At 50.1% G+C, this 17,048-nt stretch overlaps 1 protein-coding gene across 2 annotated transcripts; it reads left to right on the top strand.

Annotated features, from left to right (window-relative positions):
• Positions 1 to 3,544: 3,544 nt before the first annotated feature.
• Positions 3,545 to 15,001, top strand: PIRT (phosphoinositide interacting regulator of transient receptor potential channels). Of its 2 annotated transcripts, none has more exons than XM_043903864.1 (2): positions 3,545 to 3,679; positions 11,294 to 15,001. In XM_043903864.1, exon 2 carries the CDS (start codon positions 11,409 to 11,411, stop codon positions 11,814 to 11,816), a length of 408 nt encoding a protein of 135 aa, XP_043759799.1. In that variant the 5' UTR covers positions 3,545 to 3,679; positions 11,294 to 11,408; the 3' UTR covers positions 11,817 to 15,001. The 2 variants fall into 2 exon arrangements, with proteins under 2 accessions (XP_043759799.1, XP_043759800.1); XM_043903865.1 differs by lacking the exon at positions 3,545 to 3,679 and adding an exon at positions 5,478 to 5,556.
• Positions 15,002 to 17,048: the final 2,047 nt, after the last annotated feature.

The following is a 17,048-nucleotide window of genomic DNA, read 5'->3' as shown; positions in this document are numbered from 1 at the left end:
CAGGCCTGGAGAGACTCAGGGCCAGAGTCCCGGCTCCTTGTCCAGGGCCCCTCTGATGGAAGAGGAAGGGAAGCAGAGATTAACACTGTGGGGGCTGAGGAGGGGGAGGCCGAAGGTGGTGGCTTCTCCATGGGACTCTCTGATCTAAGCAATTGCTTGGCATGATTTCCCCGTGCCCTGCAAAATGAAAAGGCTTCTCCTGTCGAGGTGACCTACCGAGAGACAGACACAAAGTGTGGCCATGCCTGTGTCACGGGGCTGCTTTGAGGACCAAGTGTCACGGACATAATTATGTGAATTACGTATTCATATATGATATACTTAGTATGGCAAACGGCCTCTATAAATTGTAAGGTGCCTTGTGAATGTTCTCTTGGCTGTTCATTCCACGCTGACCACCAACCAGCACCTCTTAGCCAAGGCCCTGTCCTAGGATCCCGGGCAGAGGCAGAAGTCCAGACCCAGCCCTTGCAGAAAAGAGGAAAATGCGAGATGACATCATTTAAGCTCTGCAAGTTAGCATGGTTTCCAATTTCCACTTCTGTTACAGGAAGTCTTCAGTCATCTGAAGCAGCCGGCCAGGTCTGGAATGCGGGTTCTCCAAGCCGCACGCCCTGGAATCTTCAGTAACTAGACGGTGTGAGCTGAGGCGGGGGTGCCTACAGATGAGAGGAAGCTTGGGAGACACGACAACCAAGCAACCCTCTTCATGGAGACCTGATCATAAAAAGACGTCTCTGAGGCAACTGGGGATCTGTGAGTGTGGGGTGGTTATTAACATTAAGGAATGTGTACATTTCAAGTGAGCTTATGATAGCATTGTGGTTATTGTTTTAAAAAAGAGGAAGAGAGGAAGAAAGGAAGTCCTCATTAGACAAACACATCTCCACTTGCAAGGATTTACTGAGGGAAAAATTCTTGGATTTGCTTTAAAATGCTTTTTTAAAAAAATGTAGAAAGAGGGGCAGTTCCCTGGTGGTCTAGTGATTAGAATTCGGTGCTTTCACTGCCATGGACCAGGTTCAATCCCTGGTCGGGGAACTGGGATCCCACAAGCTCCATGGGGCAGTCAAAAAAAAAAAAAAAACGTGTAGAAGGGTGACAAGTGAAAAAGAATGAGCATGGCTGCCCTGTCATACCCTGACATGTGGGTGACGGCTGGCCATCCTGCGCCATTGGTACATGGACTTCTGCGCTAGCCAGGTGAGGGGGCAGAGCTGAGCTGGAGCAGCTGTGAGCTACACGGTGGGCAATGGGGGGACACAGATATCCCGCAAGCAGGGCCTGGGCCTGCTTTCTGCCCCCTCGATACCACAACTGCCTGTGATAACCTCCTCTGTCCTGTGAGGGAGGGAGGAGCCTGCAGACAGCCCAGCTCGTACCTGGACACTTGTTCCTGGGCCCAGATCCCCCCAGGTCGTGGATGTGCTTATGTATGTGTGTGTGTGTGTATATATATATATGCACATACATACATACACTTGTGTACATATATACATTGATATTATACATACACATGCACTCTACATGATAAACACATTATATGTAATATGTGGTGATTAATATATCACATATTACATATTATGATTATTTAATATGTGAATTACTTATTCATATACAGTATGTAGTAGTGTTAGTCACTCAGTCGTGTCCAACCCTTTGCGACCCCATGGACTGTAGCACGCCAGGCTCCTCTGTCTGTGGGATTCTCCAGGCAAGAATACTGGAGTGGGTTGCCATTTCCTTCTCCAGGGGATCTTCCCAACCCAGGTATCGAACCCAGGTCTCCTGCACTACAGGCAGATTCTTCACCGTCTGAGCTACAGGGAAGCTGTAGATATATTCATCAAGCCCTTGCTATATGCATTTTCTTATACAAGCCTTACAAAAGCTGTCTAAGGTAGCAATGATCACATCCACTTAACAAATGAAAAAATTAAGGCTCAGAGAAGTTAAGTAATGTGTGCAAAGCCAAATATAAGGATAGCAATATACCTCACATCCCTCCCGATCAGATTCTGTGGGGGAATCAGTGAATTGCTGTACATAGAAAGTACTTAGACTGGTGCCTGACACAAAGGAAATGCTAAACAAGGGTTTGTCTTTCTGATGGCTGTTACTCCACCACCTGCCACACCCTGCAGAGGGTGGAGGAAAGCCGAGAAATCTGAACCAGGGGAAAAGAAATGATCTGATTATTTGCCATGCAAAGTAAGTCACCCCCCGGGCTTCTTCACCAGCCAGGCCACTGGGCTTGAGAAACCGACTGTAGGACTGCAGAGGCCCCTGAAGCAGAGCAAGCAACATTCTCAAAAGCCTCCAAGTCCGGGTCTCCTGGTCACTCAGCCCCTGCACAGAGAATGCTCAGCTTCCAGAGGAGGCCAGAGGAAAAGCCCCCTCAGCTCAAGCCCCTCCGGCAGCTTGGTGGATGGCTGGCCCTCCGGCCCTCTGCTTCTCAGGCCCCTCATCCCACATCAACCTCTGCAGAGCCTTCCCTCGCTGGAAACTTCATCTCACAAGATTCCCACTCCTGCCTGGTCTGCACGTCCCAGCTCCCTCCTAGGAGAGCCTCCCCTATAGGCCACCTAGGGAGTCCTCACCCAGTCCTGTTACCCTAGCAGGGACCCCTCCAGCCTCACCCTGGGGCTCCCAACCAGGGAGAAGAGAGGCTTATCCTCCTGGAGTTGGTGTGAGAACGGAGGGTCCGCCTAGCTTTCTTGGCTTCAGGGTGCAGACTCGCATTCATTCTTCATCACCTCACACCTGGCTTCTGACAGCACAATGTGGTAGCTGCTAAGAGAGATGGAAACCCTGCCCCTCCACTGCAGTGACATTCCTCACTGGCTTCTTATCACCAGGATAAGTAACATGAAAAGCACAGGGGTGCAGTCAGGAAAAGGGGGGAAAGCGAAGGTGAACATGCTGCTTTGCCCCCAATTCAGGGATGTCTGGGCCTGGGGGTGGGGACGGGGCGGGGGTGGGGTAGGACCCCATGTGCTCCTCTGACCTTTGGCTGTGGGTTCCTGGCCTCGGGTCACATAGGGTGCCCACACATAGGCCTCGGGGCGCTCCCAGAGGTACCCCTGCCGTCTTGGAACCAAGGATGTTAAAAAAAAGTCTACACTTGCTTTCTCCTACATCCAGAACAAACAGGCCTCCTAGGTCCCATGGCCAAGACCTGCCCTGGACCGAGCTAGTGTAGACTCTGAGTGATCCACTTTTTGGCAGCCACCACCATCAGGGTCACACACTGCACTGACCCAGGGACCCACATCTTCAGATTTCCGAGCCTGGGGTTGGGAGGAGCGGCCCCGCCCACACACCAGCTTCATCCAAATCTCTCCGAAACCTGAAGACCAACTGCAGAGAAGCTTCATTAATTTTTCACCAGATTCATCTACTAGAGGCTGAGCAGAGCTGAGCCAAAGCCCTATCACAAGCGCCTCTGCCGGCGGCCCAGCAAGGGTTAACCCATTAGCCCACATCCTGGTGAGCTCACCCCGCTGGAGCCGGCTCTGCGCTGGGATTCGCTGCACGCGGCTCCTGGAGGGGCCGGGGAGGCTTCTTCCCGGGGCTGGGGTGCAGGACTTGAGCAGGAACTCACTGCCCGCTTCCTCTTGGCGCCAGCTGTGTGCGATCCCCAGGTCTCCCCCATCTTCCCAGGGGGGCGTTGAGCACAGTAAGTAAGGAGGCCACTGGCCCTTTGCCCCTCCTTCTACTTCCCTGGAGGAAGGAGCCGGTTTTAACTTTGCTTTAGAGCACGGTGAGTCTGTGAGCCGGAGGTGGGAGGCAGATGCGCACAGCTGGCTGAGGGGAGGTGGGCTGGTTGCGCCCTGGGAAGGCAGCGGGGAGAGAGGTGATGGGGTGGGTTTCACCCCATGTTGCACCCGGAGGAGGGGAAGCTGGGTGCAGGCGGCTGCCTCTGCCCTGTAGTAGGGCAACCAGCCTTCACCCTCCACAGCCGTGGGCGGGGACCACACTCCCGAGCTGACTCAGGTGAGCCCAACAGCCTGACTTCAAAGTGCTAGGCGTCCTCGGGTCCCGGCGGGCACAGAGGGACCTCAGAACTAGACCTAGGCATCCCCATCAGACCTCAGCTTTGCCAGTCCATCCCTCCCAGCTGCAGGTGTGGCAGGCGCCCAGGGCAGGTGTGGGCAGGGGCTGGGCAGGCTCCGTGTCTGGAAGGGGAAACCAGGCTGGCCCATATAAACACAGACAAAACGTGCAGGGGAGATGTGTGCCTTGGGGACCACACACCCAGGGAAAAGCAGATGTTACTACCTGAGCTGTTTTTCCACCTTGTTACTGGGCAGGGCCTGTACTCCGGCTGCGTGGAGTGAAGCGTGAGGTGAGTGGCCCTGTCTAGATGGAGCTGGAGAACTTCCCTTCCTAGAAGCCCTGGGAGCAGGGTGGCCCTGCCCTGGGGACAGCAGCCGTGGATTCAGAAACCTTATCAATTAAAGCCCTAGGGCACCACTCACCTCATCGGGACAGGGTCGCCAATGGAATGTCTGGTTGGGGGTGGCCAGTGGCCAGCAGTGACAGCTGGGTGGGGGTACTGTGGGGACCCCAGTGGGGAGAGGCTAGACCCTCCATGTCTCAGGAATTCCAAACAGAAACTCATGCTTGCGTCTTTCTCAGGAATCTTCTTATCTCTGTCACTTGTGTTTTGCAACCTGCCCTCCCCTCTTGTCCCACCAGAGGACCCTTCCCTCTGGGCCACCTCCTGGCTGGGAGACATGAGCCCTGCCTCCCCTGCTCTCTCCCCTGCAGTTCCCAGAATAGTCCAGCTCCTATCAGGGATGAGAAGCTTGAGAAAGGATTGATAACTCCAGCCCCAAGTACAATGGGGCCTCTTACCATATCAGGGTTGCAGATATATTAACAAGGATGCCAGCTACTTTTGAATTTCTCACACACAACAAATGCTTTTTTGTGTAAGGATGCCCCAGGTCACCTTTGGAACATTCTTAGAAATGCAAATTTAACTGGGCATTTTGACATTTTATTGGCCAAATCAGGGAATCTATTTATATTGACAGTGTTAAGTGAAGCGGAAGGGCAGGCTTCTTCCTTGAGCAAACACAGTAGAGTATAAGGACCAGGATTTGGGTTTAGGCAGCTCTGGGCCTCAGTTTCCTTATCTGTAAAATGGGAATGATAACAACAGTACCACCCTCATAGAACTGGGGCTTCCCTGGTGACTTGGTGGTAAAGAACCTGCCTGCCAATGCAGGAGACTCAGGTTCGATCCCTGGGTCGGGAAGATCCTCTGGAGAAGGAAATGGCAACTCACTCTGGTATTCTTGCCTGGAGAATTCCATGGACAGAGGAGCTTGTTGGGTTACAGTCCATGGGGTCGAAAAGAGTCAGACAAGACTGAGTGACCAACATGTTCACTTTCACTTTCCAGTATTCTTGGTAAATCCCATGGACAGGGGAGCCTGGTGTGCTGCAGTCCATGGGATCACAAGAGTCGGGCATGACTTAGCGACTAAACAGCAACAATAACCTCTTGGAGTTATTAAGAGATGCTCCAGGTGAAGAAAGTGGCAGGTACCAGGCATTTTGTGCTCTACTGGGATGATGGCGGTGGGGGCTGGGGGAGGGCTTTGTGGCCACTGTCACAGGCCTCTTGTTGCTCTGCTACTTGCAGCTTAAGGCCTCTGGCTCCAGCTCACACATCCTCAGCAGTTTCACCCAGCAGCGTCAGCCTAATGCCTCACCTGAAGCAGCCACCCTGCGATTTTGTTCACAGCCCGTTGCCCCCATTTCAAATGTGCTCTCCACTCACCACTCCCATAGTTTAAAAAGAAAACCAAAACTTCAAAACCTTCCCAACAAGGAGCAGGATAGACTCAAACCCAGGCTCCGCAGCCAAACAGGATCCACAACTCCCATTTCTAGCCTGGTTCTCTATGCACCTGCTGAGTAACTTTGGGCAAATCACTTAACCTCTCTGATCCTCAGTTTCTTCACGTGCAAAATGGGATGATAATTGTCCCATCCTCAGTGACTTGTCAGGAGAGGGAAATGATGCACTGCCAAAAAGGCACTCAGCCTGGTCTTCAGCCCTTAGTAAGAGTCGGAGAAATGACAGTTATTGTTATTATATGAAGTGTCGACCCCCCTCTGATGTACCAGGTACTGCTTCTGTTTGGAGAAGCCGCTGGGGCACCCTGGAGACTTCAGGAAGGCCAGCCAGCAGAAAGCACCCAGTCTTGGCGAGAGGTCTGTCCATCAGAGACCAGGGAGGGAGGGGGGCAGTCAGAGGGTCCCCCTGCTCATCACAGCTGCCTCTCCTGCCCCCAAGTTAGCCAGTCCCATCCTTTCACCCCCTATAAGAGCAAAGGGGACAGGTGATGGATGGGGAGGAACAGCAATGGAGAATTGACCCTGCGATGCTCAGTCTTCCCGTCACAGTTCCACTGCTTAGTGAGTCATTTAACACATGACTGGTGATCCCCAAGCCCCAGCCAGGTGCTGAGCTACCTGCTGGAGGGCACGGGAAGCCGAGGGAGCCCCAGGCCCAGCCCTGCAAGGACTCGGGGAGGGACTGGAGAACGTCCAGCCCTGTAAGAACAGACACGCCTCTGGTCACCTCCAGTGACCCACTTATTTCACTTTCAACTGCTGTCCATTAAGTGGTGCATTTCTGACACTCGAGAATCTACTGGAGGGAAAACTATATGGTCCTTACTATCCTGGACACGCGATATCGCTCACCGATGAGCTTGCACGATCCATGCAACCCACCCAACCGCCCACTGGGGAATGAACCTATGAGTGCGTGAGAAAGAGCCAGAAAGTCCCTGCATTCTCTCCCCTCTCATTTGAGATGTCACTTTACCTCGTTCATCAGAGATGCTGCTAAGCCAGGAAATGTGGACACCCAGAGCTCCTCCTCGGAAAGGGACATGGTTTGAGTTTTGTCTGTGGCTCCGCGTCTAGAGTTGGGTGCGGTGTCAGGGAGAGCTGTGGAGCAACCTGGGGAACACAGGTCAAAGGTCAAACACTGGAGAGATTCACAGGCAGGCTCTCCAAATACCTGGTCCATTACAAATAGCCACAGATAAGGACACAAGCTCTAACAAGATTAGAGACAGTCCCTTCTGGACACTAGTTCTGCCAACCAAACCCTGTCTTTGCTCTGTCCAGGGCCTTGTGGCTCTGTGAAAGAGTTTTCCTTCAAGAAAGAAAGTGAAAGTGAAGTCGTATCCGACTCTTTGCGACCCCATGGATGGTAGTTTGCCAGGTTCCTTCGTCCATGGGATTTTCCAGGCAAGAATACTGGACTGGGTTGCCATTTCCTTCTCCAGAAGATCTTCCTGACCCAGGGATTGAACTCTGGTCTCCCGCATTATAGGCAAACACTTTACTGTCTGAGCATATCTTTCCAGAGATGAGGGGAAAACAGTAAAATTCTTGTTCTTTCTCTCCCTCTATCTCTCAGCTCCACCTCTGCCTCAATCATCCGCTCTCATCTCTGCCTCCATCTCTGTCGTCCTCTCCATCTCTTATCTCCACCTCTGTCTGCATCTCCACCTCCATCTCCACTTCCATCTCCACGTCCATCTTCTGTCCCCAAATCCCAGTCTCTCAAAGATGTACCTTCTCTTTCTCTCAGGATCTCCTCTTTCTCAGAATCAGCACAGAGGGTTCCTATGAGAGTCAGGTGACACTCTCACCTCATAGATTTCCTTCTCTGTCTTATTCTGTGGTCACTTTGCCCCTGCCCATACCCCCACTTTCCTTTTCTGGGGCAACGTGCCTCCTGCCCACACCTCTACCCTGGATCCCGATTTCCATCACAGGACTTCAACCATTATCAACACTCCCCTGTTCTTGGTTTAACTACACTTTCACCTGCTCCCTAGACTGACCCACTTGATTATTACTGCTATGACTTTTACAGTTCTTTTTCACTGGGTATAATTTATACACATTGCAATGCACAAATCTTAGTGTACCACATTGACAAATGGATCCTCTATGTAACCCACACTGACATAAAGAGATGGAACATTTCCATTGACCCCAGAAAGTCCCAGTTATTTCCTCCCCACCCCTACAACCACTGTTTTGAGATCTGTCACCTTAGATTAGTCCTTAGAAAGCTCTAGAAGATCATGTAAGTGGAAACATATACTATATGTGCTCATTCATCTCTGATTTCTTTCACCCACCACATCTATGGGACTCATCCAAGTTGTGTGTGTATCCAAAGGTGGTTCCTTTTTATTGTTGATTAGTATTTTGTATATTTATGAACATACAGTGTGTGTTTATCTTTTCTCCTGTTCGTGGATATTGGGGTTGTTTTCTGGATTAGAGCTACTATGAACAAAGCTGCTATGAATATTCTTAAACGAGTCTTGGTGCACATAGGTTTCCATTTATCTTGGAGTGGAACTGCTAGCTCAAAGGGAAGGTGGATGCTTCACTTTGTAAGAAACTATTTGACCTAGTTCCAAAGTGGCTATCCCATTTTACATTCCCACCAGCAACTCACCAGCATGAGAGCTCTGGTTGCTGTGAAATGTTTAAAGTTTAGCCATTCTAGTGATTGACTGAATCTCCTTGTGGTTTTAATTTGCATTTCATCTTTCATTTAATTTGCATGGCAATCTCAAGGTTTTTTTTCATGGATTTCTTCTTCATCTGTCTTCCTCTGTAATGGATCTGTTAAAATTTCTTGCTCATTTTTCAAATTGTGCTGTTTGTGTTGATATTAATCCCATGTCCTAGTTCTTTACATATTCCAGATACAAATCTTTTGACAATACATATTTTGCTAAAATTTTCTCCCAGTCCATAGCTTGCCTATTCATTTTCTTCCGGTAGCTTTTAATGAGCAGTTTTAAATTATGATGAAATCTAATTTATTGATTTTTTTCTTCCTCGGTTATTGCCATCTGTCAACCTCCAGGTCACAAAGATACTCTCCTATTTTTTTCTCCTAAGAGCTTTATGGTTTTCACTTTTATGTTCAGGTTTTGCCCATGATCCATCGCAAATTCATTTTTCTGTTGATGGTATGAGGTGGGGACAAGTTTCATTTTTTTTCTATATGAATATTCAGTTATTCCAGCACCACTGGTTGCAATGGCTTCCCTTTCCCCCATGGAATAGTTTTGGTGTTTTTGTCAAAAGTAGTTGTCTGCAGTTACTGTTAGGCTTGTGGGGTTGGTTACTAGGAATAGTGGTGTGATTTCCTGAAAGTCTGACTTCCAGAGAGAAGGTTGGCTTCCTGGGCTGGTGATTTCTCAGGCTGGTTTCTCAGGCTGGTTGCTGCAAGTTCTGGGTCAGAGTTCTGCTTTTATACATGTCTGACTGTTGACCATTTGTATATTCAGTGTCTCATCTATTTACAGACATTTGCAAACATGTTTATAGTAGAATAAACAACTTAAGTAAGATAGTAAGATAATCAACTTCCATACATCCATCTTCCATAAAAAGATTTTATAACCTTTAACATTCTGTCATATTTGATATGGAGGTTCATGTTTTCATGTATATCATGCCATCGAGACATTTTATCCCTGTATGTGATTTCAAGATGTACCTCCATTCTCATTAAAGACGCTTCCTTCTGTGTCCACAGTATCGTCATTATACCGAATACAAGGTATTTTTTTTAGACACACCAAAGGGCTTGTGGGATCTTAGTTCCCCAACCAGGGATCAAACCCAGGCCCACAGCAGTGAAAGAACCAAGTCCTAACCTCTGGACTGCCAGGGAAGCCCCCAAATACACATTTTAAATCCTTAGTGACATTTAACATCCAAACCAAAGCCAAACTTCCCTAAAACTATCCCAAAATGTACCGGTTGGTTTCTTCTAGTCAGAATCCAGAAAAGGAACATATTGTATTTAGTTATATTTTAAAATTTTTCCTTACTGAAATATTTTACTGATCTTTTTTTTTTTTTAATCCCTCTCCCCCTTTTCCCTTTGTTAACCATAAGTTTGTTTTCTATGCTGATGGGTCAGTGTCTATTTTGTATTTAAGTTCATTTCTGTCACTTTTTTAGATCCCACACATAAACAATATGATATTTTCTTTCTCTGTCTGGCTTGCTTCACTTGGTATGACCATCTCTAGGTCCATGCCATTTTACTGATCTTTAACACGTGCATGTGAGAGTAGTCATGTCATAGTAAACAGCTCATGTAACCGTCTGTGGCCAGATAGAGAGCTGGACCATTATGACACTCCAGAAGTTTCCGTCTGTCCCCCTTCCGGTCACCACCCCAACTGAAGGTCGCCACTACGCAGCACTGATGGTCTTACACATTTTTGAATCTTCTGTAAATGGAAGATAGCATCTGGATTCTCTTGCTCATGTTTGGGGTCCTGCACAGACAGACATAGGGTCCATCCTCTCCTCATGCTCTAGAGCCTCAGGCCGGGGTTCCATCCTGGCACCAGCCTGCAGCCTGACCTTCCCTAGTTCTGTGCAACAGATATGGATACATCTCCATGCGCTACACCTGCCTCCTGACACCCCAGAAGTGGCCTCCAAGGGAAAAGGACCTCCATCTCCCTTCTCAAATTGCTCCCCTGGGGGCTGAACCAACATGCAAATCCATGGAGAGTCTGGGAGGCCCGCACCCCAGACCTTCCACTGACTCCTTCCAGCCCAGCCCCTCAGGGCTTTAGTCCTCATCCAACACAGACCACCTTCCCAGTAAATTCACTGCTGTGTACAGAAATCTCTCCCATCCTGCTCACAAAAAGGGATATTAGTAAATGCTGTTTGAGAGGGGCCTGAGGTGCCCCAAAAGGAAACACAAAGGAAGAGGAAGAATGTGGGGCACCAGGAGCGGGGACCGGAAGGGAGACCAAAGACCAGGGCCGTAACTCAGTCTAGATCACACAGCTAGAAAATGGTTGAGTCTGAAAATAAGATGCCATTTCGTAAATTGTAGCTTTCATTTGTTCTTTTAAAGGACATCATTGTTCCCTGATTTAAATAATAAGAACAGCTGATTAAAGTGTTAGTCGCTCAGTCGTGTCTGACTCTCTGCGACCCCATGGGCTGTAGCCCGCCAGGCTCCTCTGTCCATGGAACTCTCCAGGCAGGAATACTGGAGTGGGTTGCCATTTCCTTCTCCAGGGGATCTTCCCAACCCAGGGATTGAACCCAGGTCTCCTGCATTGCAGACAGATTCTTTACCATCTGAGCCACCAGGGAAGCCCATTTATCTCTCACATGGGAAAAAAAAAACCAGCTTGAGAGGCTTCTTATTTTTGTAGATCTCATCTGCTTTTCCTTTTGACTTCAGCACTGAGAACCAGGCTGGAGACGGATGCTGAGAACGGGAACGGTGTGTGAGGAGTCCTCGCCCTTGCTTCTGACTGTTGCCGGTACCAGGAGCCCAGGCCATAGGAACGGTGACCATGGAGGCCCTCCCCAAGGCCCTGGAGGTCGAAGAGAAGTCTCCCGAGTCCAAGGACCTTTTGCCCAGCCAGACGGCCAGCTCCCTGTGCATCAGCTCCAGAAGCGAGTCCGTCTGGACCGCCACCCCTCGGAGTAACTGGGAAATCTACCGCAAACCCATCATTATCATGTCCGTGGGTGGTGCCATCCTCCTCTTCGGTGTGGTCATCACCTGTTTGGCCTACACCCTGAACCTGGGCAGTATGAGCCTCAAGGTCCTGAAGATGGTGGGGCCTGCCTTCCTGTCTCTGGGACTCATGATGCTGGTGTGTGGGCTGGTCTGGGTGCCCATTATTAAGAAGAAACAGAAGCAGAGACAGAAGTCAGTGTTCTTCCAGAACCTCAAGTCCTTCTTCCTGAACCGCTGATGGCAACCTTGCCCTCTGTCCTCCCCACCACCCCGACACCTTGTCCAGGAGAAGGTGTCATGGCCAAAGTCCAACATCTTTGGTCTCTTGGGTGGTGGAGTCTGCCATAAAACTGATGCAGGCAAACCTTCTTCTGGGCCCCATGGGAAAAAGCAAGCTCAGGGCTGCACCCTCCGTGTGGCTGGGAGGCACCGCTGGATGATCTCATTTAGTCTCTGTTATGTCTGACGCTTCCCCCGAGATCCTGGCCGCAGCCGTTGCCTTCCATGGCTGTCACCCCGGCCTGTGCATTCAGGTGTCACTCATCTAATGAACGTGCTCTGCCAAGCACTATGCATGTTGGGAAATTCCTTGAGATGGACTATCCCCCGAGAAGAACCTCCTGCTTACACTTCTGAGTGCCTGAACTGGATTCTGCATTTGCTTCCTTCTAGAACCCAGACTGACCAGCAGAGGCCCTTTGCACAGAGGAGGGAAATCCTGGCCATCGAGCTTACCCACTCCAGCTCTTTCTGTGGGTGAGACATTGGCTTATATTTCAAGAGATCAGATAAGTCACAAGTACCAAACATTCCAAAGAGTGAGAAGTGAAGGGTGGCTGGGAGAAACACTTTCCAAGAAGGCACATTCTCCCCTGGAAATGGCTCTGGGAGTTAGTTGGAGAAGCAATTTAACCCTCAGTTATACAGTATTTACACCAGAGGTGGTGGCATGCACCAGGGGGTATCACAGTCTCCCCTTGACCTTCTAACTCCTTCTCTGTGACTACTCTTCCGTCTGAACTGGACACTTAGCCAAGGACAAGCGCATGTTGCCCTAACTTCCTTCTCCCCTGACCCCGGCCTCTACCCCACGATTCTGGAACAGCCGGGTGGAAAGCCGCTGCGGAGGGCTGCAGTAAGCATTTGCTCTGCTTCACCCCCATCAAGAATCACAACCCAGAGATTCGACTCCACAGCTGAGTGTCTGGAGGTTTCCAAAGACGGTTTTTACTTCAGAAAGTCCCGACTTCTGCTCTCCCAGCCCCCACCCACCCACACACAGACATTCAGTGAGGGCTCAGCTCGGGGCCAGGCCCCAGGATGGAGCAAGCTAGACGGACAGCTGGTCCCTGCATTCATCTTCCACATGAAGAGAAAGACACAGCCAGGCCAACAGGTGGCCAGACACGGGTGCTGAGTCCTTTCTGGGCAGTGAGGGTGGGGGAAAGAACATGGCAGGCGGGCGGGGGGCGGTCTGCTCTAGCTGAAGGCTGTGCAGCCAACAGAACCAACAGAACTGGAGGAAAGAGGAGAACGGGCATAGGCAGGAAGGGAAATCATTTGGCGGGAACAGTGTGCGGAGCTGGGGGAGGGGAGCAGGATATGACTGGGGCACCGTGGAGCAAGTTCCCTGGTCTGGAATGGCCGCCCGAGCTCCTCCCTTGGCCTGCTCCTCACCCTGCCTCCTGCTTCCCCAAGTGCCTCACTGCGGCTTCTCCTCGAGGCCCTCCTGGGTCTGTGGCAGAGACTGGGTAGGGGGTTCCCCGGGGCTAACCACACAGAAATCACCCGTGAGGTAAGTGCTCCCCAAACCAGGGGTGTCCTGCAGCATCCAGAGGTGGCCAGACCAGGAGGGTACCTGTGGGGAAGCCAGGCTCCCACAGGCCTGTGGCCCAGTGGACAGCATCTAATTACCAGGGAAGGGTCACCTCAGCCTTCTGCCCCCGCCTCCACCTCGGCTCTGGACTGCGTCACTATGGCAACCTCTCTGTAACAGGCCTCCAGGTGTTTCCATCCTTACGGTGGTGGTTCCATATGCAGAGTCAGGACACCACCTTGTTCGCTCTGCATCATGGGAAATTCTGTGGAAGCAGGTACCTGGGTGGGAAAGCATAGAGGACTCTGAGAGTGACAGGTACCTGTGACAGGGGGACACTCCCCTGCCCCACCCACCCAAGGACCCAGAGTTTGGGGAGTTGGAGCCAGAATGACCATGTTTCTCATTCAGACAACACGGTCACCTGGCCCCTGCACACAGGCAGTCAGGGCCCATCATGGGGAGTCACCACTCACTATGTCACTCACTGCGGTCCCAGCGCCTCAGGTGGCTTACGGATGGTTTCTGACATGAAAGCAGATTCCATAACAGCCCTACACTGTCACTCTCAGAGTCCTCTATGCTTTCCCACCTGGGAGCAAGCAGGGAGGACTCCTGGCTGGCTTGATGGTCATCCACATGTCCCAAGTCTCATTTCCTCCCCTTGCAACCTTGTCATCTGGGCATTGCCATGGGACGGGGGCCAGGTGCATGTTGCTACTACCTGTTGTCTTGGCAGAGGGCAGTTTGGGGACCACAAGACTCTAGAAGGCATCCAAGGTCTGGACTCACCTGGAAGGCTCCCGCAGTCTCGCCCACATTCCCTGCTTCTTAAGCTAGTTTCTCAGTAAGAAGAATGAGGAGAGATTCCAAGCGTCATTCACCACCTCTCTCCTCTGGGCTTCCCCGTATGACTGTGGACCAAGGAGCATGCCTGAGTCAGGCTGAGGGGCTTTTGCCAAAGACCGTTGCCACACGGAATTCTGAGGAATGCATGTGCCTGGTCAGATGCCATGTTTCTGGCAAAAAACATCCCCACCATGCCTCCTTCCATGCCATGGATGCAAGGTCAGGACCAGCATCTGTGCGTCTGGCTACTGGATTATATTATCCCACCCATAGCTGTTCTGTTTGGGAGAATTCCATTTAATCTAAGTGCTGAAAAAACTGATGGGATGTTAAATTGTATCCTGTTTGACAGTGTCCACTGTGTTTTCATTCTGTTCCATCAGGAATTGCAAATTCTTCCACTAATTCATTCCTCTAAAATGCCCCCCACCCTACCCCATCACCACACGCCCTTCCCGGCAATGTGCTATCTGGGAGAAACGGGACTGTGTGGGATTCATGTCTGGTTCCTCGGGGGCCCCATGGGAGCTGATGACCCCATTCTGAGATGCTGAAACCAGACCAGACAGAACAGAAGCTCCTGCTTCCCTCCCCGCAAGCCTGGTCTTGAGAGATGGAAAAAGAACCTTCCTGAATGAATCAGTGGTCCAGGGGAAGAGACTGGAATCCCTGGCACCATGTCTTACAGGAAATACAAATAACATCTCATTTAAGCCACTATTTTTTGGGTCCATTACTTGCAGCCAAATAAAATTCTTATTTACACACAGGTAACAAGTCTGAGAACAGAGTTCTTTTCTTCCTCTAAGCCTCTATGTTCTTTTCTTCCACTACTTGATGAGACCCAAAACTGATGTATTTAGAACAAAGACTTTCACAAATCTTACAAACAAAGATTTACACCAAGTCAGTACAGTGTATCTTTCCTCCAAATCCTTCCAGGATTCACGACATCTCTAAGGAGAGAGACATGGGAGGGGAAAGCCAGAGCAGAAAGACCACGACGGGGCTAGACTTCCTGTCCCCCTGTCTCTGGGGATCAGGGACCTCCCTCAGCCTGGGCATCACGTGGTGGGCATGGAAAGAGTGGGGTTCACACAGGGCACCTAGAAGCCTCTGTGACTAGTCGGGCTGCCCCACCTACTCTAACAGCCGAGGCAGGGGTGGGTGGGAGAGGGTGGTTGGTTTATAGAGGGTTCTATAACCTAGAATCATTAATGGGAGGAGACACCTAGACACTCAGTTCTTTTTCTCTCAGGTTTCAATCTCCGCATTTGTCAAAACTAAAGTGACCCAAGTTCACAAACACAGAGGATTCTATATTGGTCAGGAGCACAGATTCTAGAGACAGCCCACCTGGGCTCACGTCCCATCTGGTCTTGCCAGGTCTTTGACCCTGAACAGCTTACTTCATTTCTGCAAGCCTCCATTTTAGTGTGTGTGTGCTCATTTATTTTTAATTTTCCTATTGAGGTAATAATAATTTAGGGGCTTCCCAGGTGGCTCAGCAGTAAAGAATCTGCCTGCCAATGCAGGAGACACAGGAGACATGGGTTCAATTCATGGGTCAAGAAGATCCCCTGGAGGAGGAAATGACAATCCCCTGCAGTATTCTTGCCTGAATAATCCCATGGACAGAGGAGCCTGGCAGGTTCAGTCCATGGGGTTGCAAAAAGTTGGACATGACTTAGTAACCAAACAACAAGTATTCCATTGCATATATACCACATTTTCTTTGTCCATTCATCCACCGATAGGCATTCAGGCTGTCTCCGTATCTTGGCTATTGTAAATAATGTCAGAATGAACATGGAGGTGTAGATATCTTTTGGGATTAGTGTTTGTTTTCACCCATACTCCCATCTTCACAACTGCAAATGGGGTTAATAAAAGTGCTTGCCTCTTCCTGAACATTAATTGAGATAATCCACATAAGGCTTTTATGTATTAAGCCCTAAATATTAGTCATTATTAATGTTAATGGACTACACCAGGCAGTATATTCTCCTGAATGGTTTTACATAAGGAAAGAATGCAAGTCTGTACAACAAAGTGTGAGCTGATTGGGAAAAGAGAATTGAGTTGAGGGGATCACCCTGCACTGTGCTGTCTGGTGATTGGGGGCCTGATGCCACCAGCCAATACCTTCATTCTGACCTTTTTGACTCTTGCCTCCCTTCTGCTCCACAATCCCTCCCAATCAACCGTGTGTGCCTGCAAAGTCGCTTCAGTTATGTATGACTCTTTGTGACCCCATGGACAGTAGCCCACCAGATCCCTCTGTCCATGGGGATTCTCCAGGCAAGAACACTGGAGTAGGTTGCCATGCCCTCCTCCAGGGATTCTTCCCAACCCAGGGATCAGGCCCATGTCTCTTAAGTCTCCTGCATTGGCGGACAGTTCTTTACCTCTAGGGCTACTTCCCAGTTCAGTTCAGTTCTGTCACTCAGTCATGTTCGACTCTTTTCGACCCCATGGACTGCAGCACACCAGGCTTCTCTGTCCATCACCAATACCCGGAGCTTGCTCAAACTCATGTCCATCATGTCGATAGTGCCATCCAATTGTCTCATCCTCTGTTGTCCCCTTCCTCCTCCCGCCTTCAATCTTTCCCAGCATCAGGGTCTTTTCCAATGAGTCAGTTCTTCCCATCAGGTGGCCAAAGTATTGGAATTTCAACTTCAGCATCAGTCCTTCCCAGTGAATATTCAGGACTAATTTCCTTTAGGATTAACTGGTTGGATCTCCTTGCAGTCCAAGGGACTCTCAAGAGTCTTCTCCAACACCACAGTTCAAAAGCATCAA

Source organism: Cervus elaphus, chromosome 5 (assembly GCF_910594005.1).
Source record: "Cervus elaphus chromosome 5, mCerEla1.1, whole genome shotgun sequence".
Taxonomy (NCBI): domain Eukaryota; kingdom Metazoa; phylum Chordata; class Mammalia; order Artiodactyla; family Cervidae; genus Cervus; species Cervus elaphus.
The sequence above is the reverse complement of the archived record's forward strand: the minus strand, read 5'-3'. Positions and strand labels throughout refer to the sequence as shown.

Excerpts from the sequence above, each read along its gene's own strand:
- PIRT (XM_043903864.1), top strand. The coding sequence starts at position 11,409 with ATGGAGGCCCTCCCCAAGGCCCTGGAGGTCGAAGAGAAGTCTCCCGAG.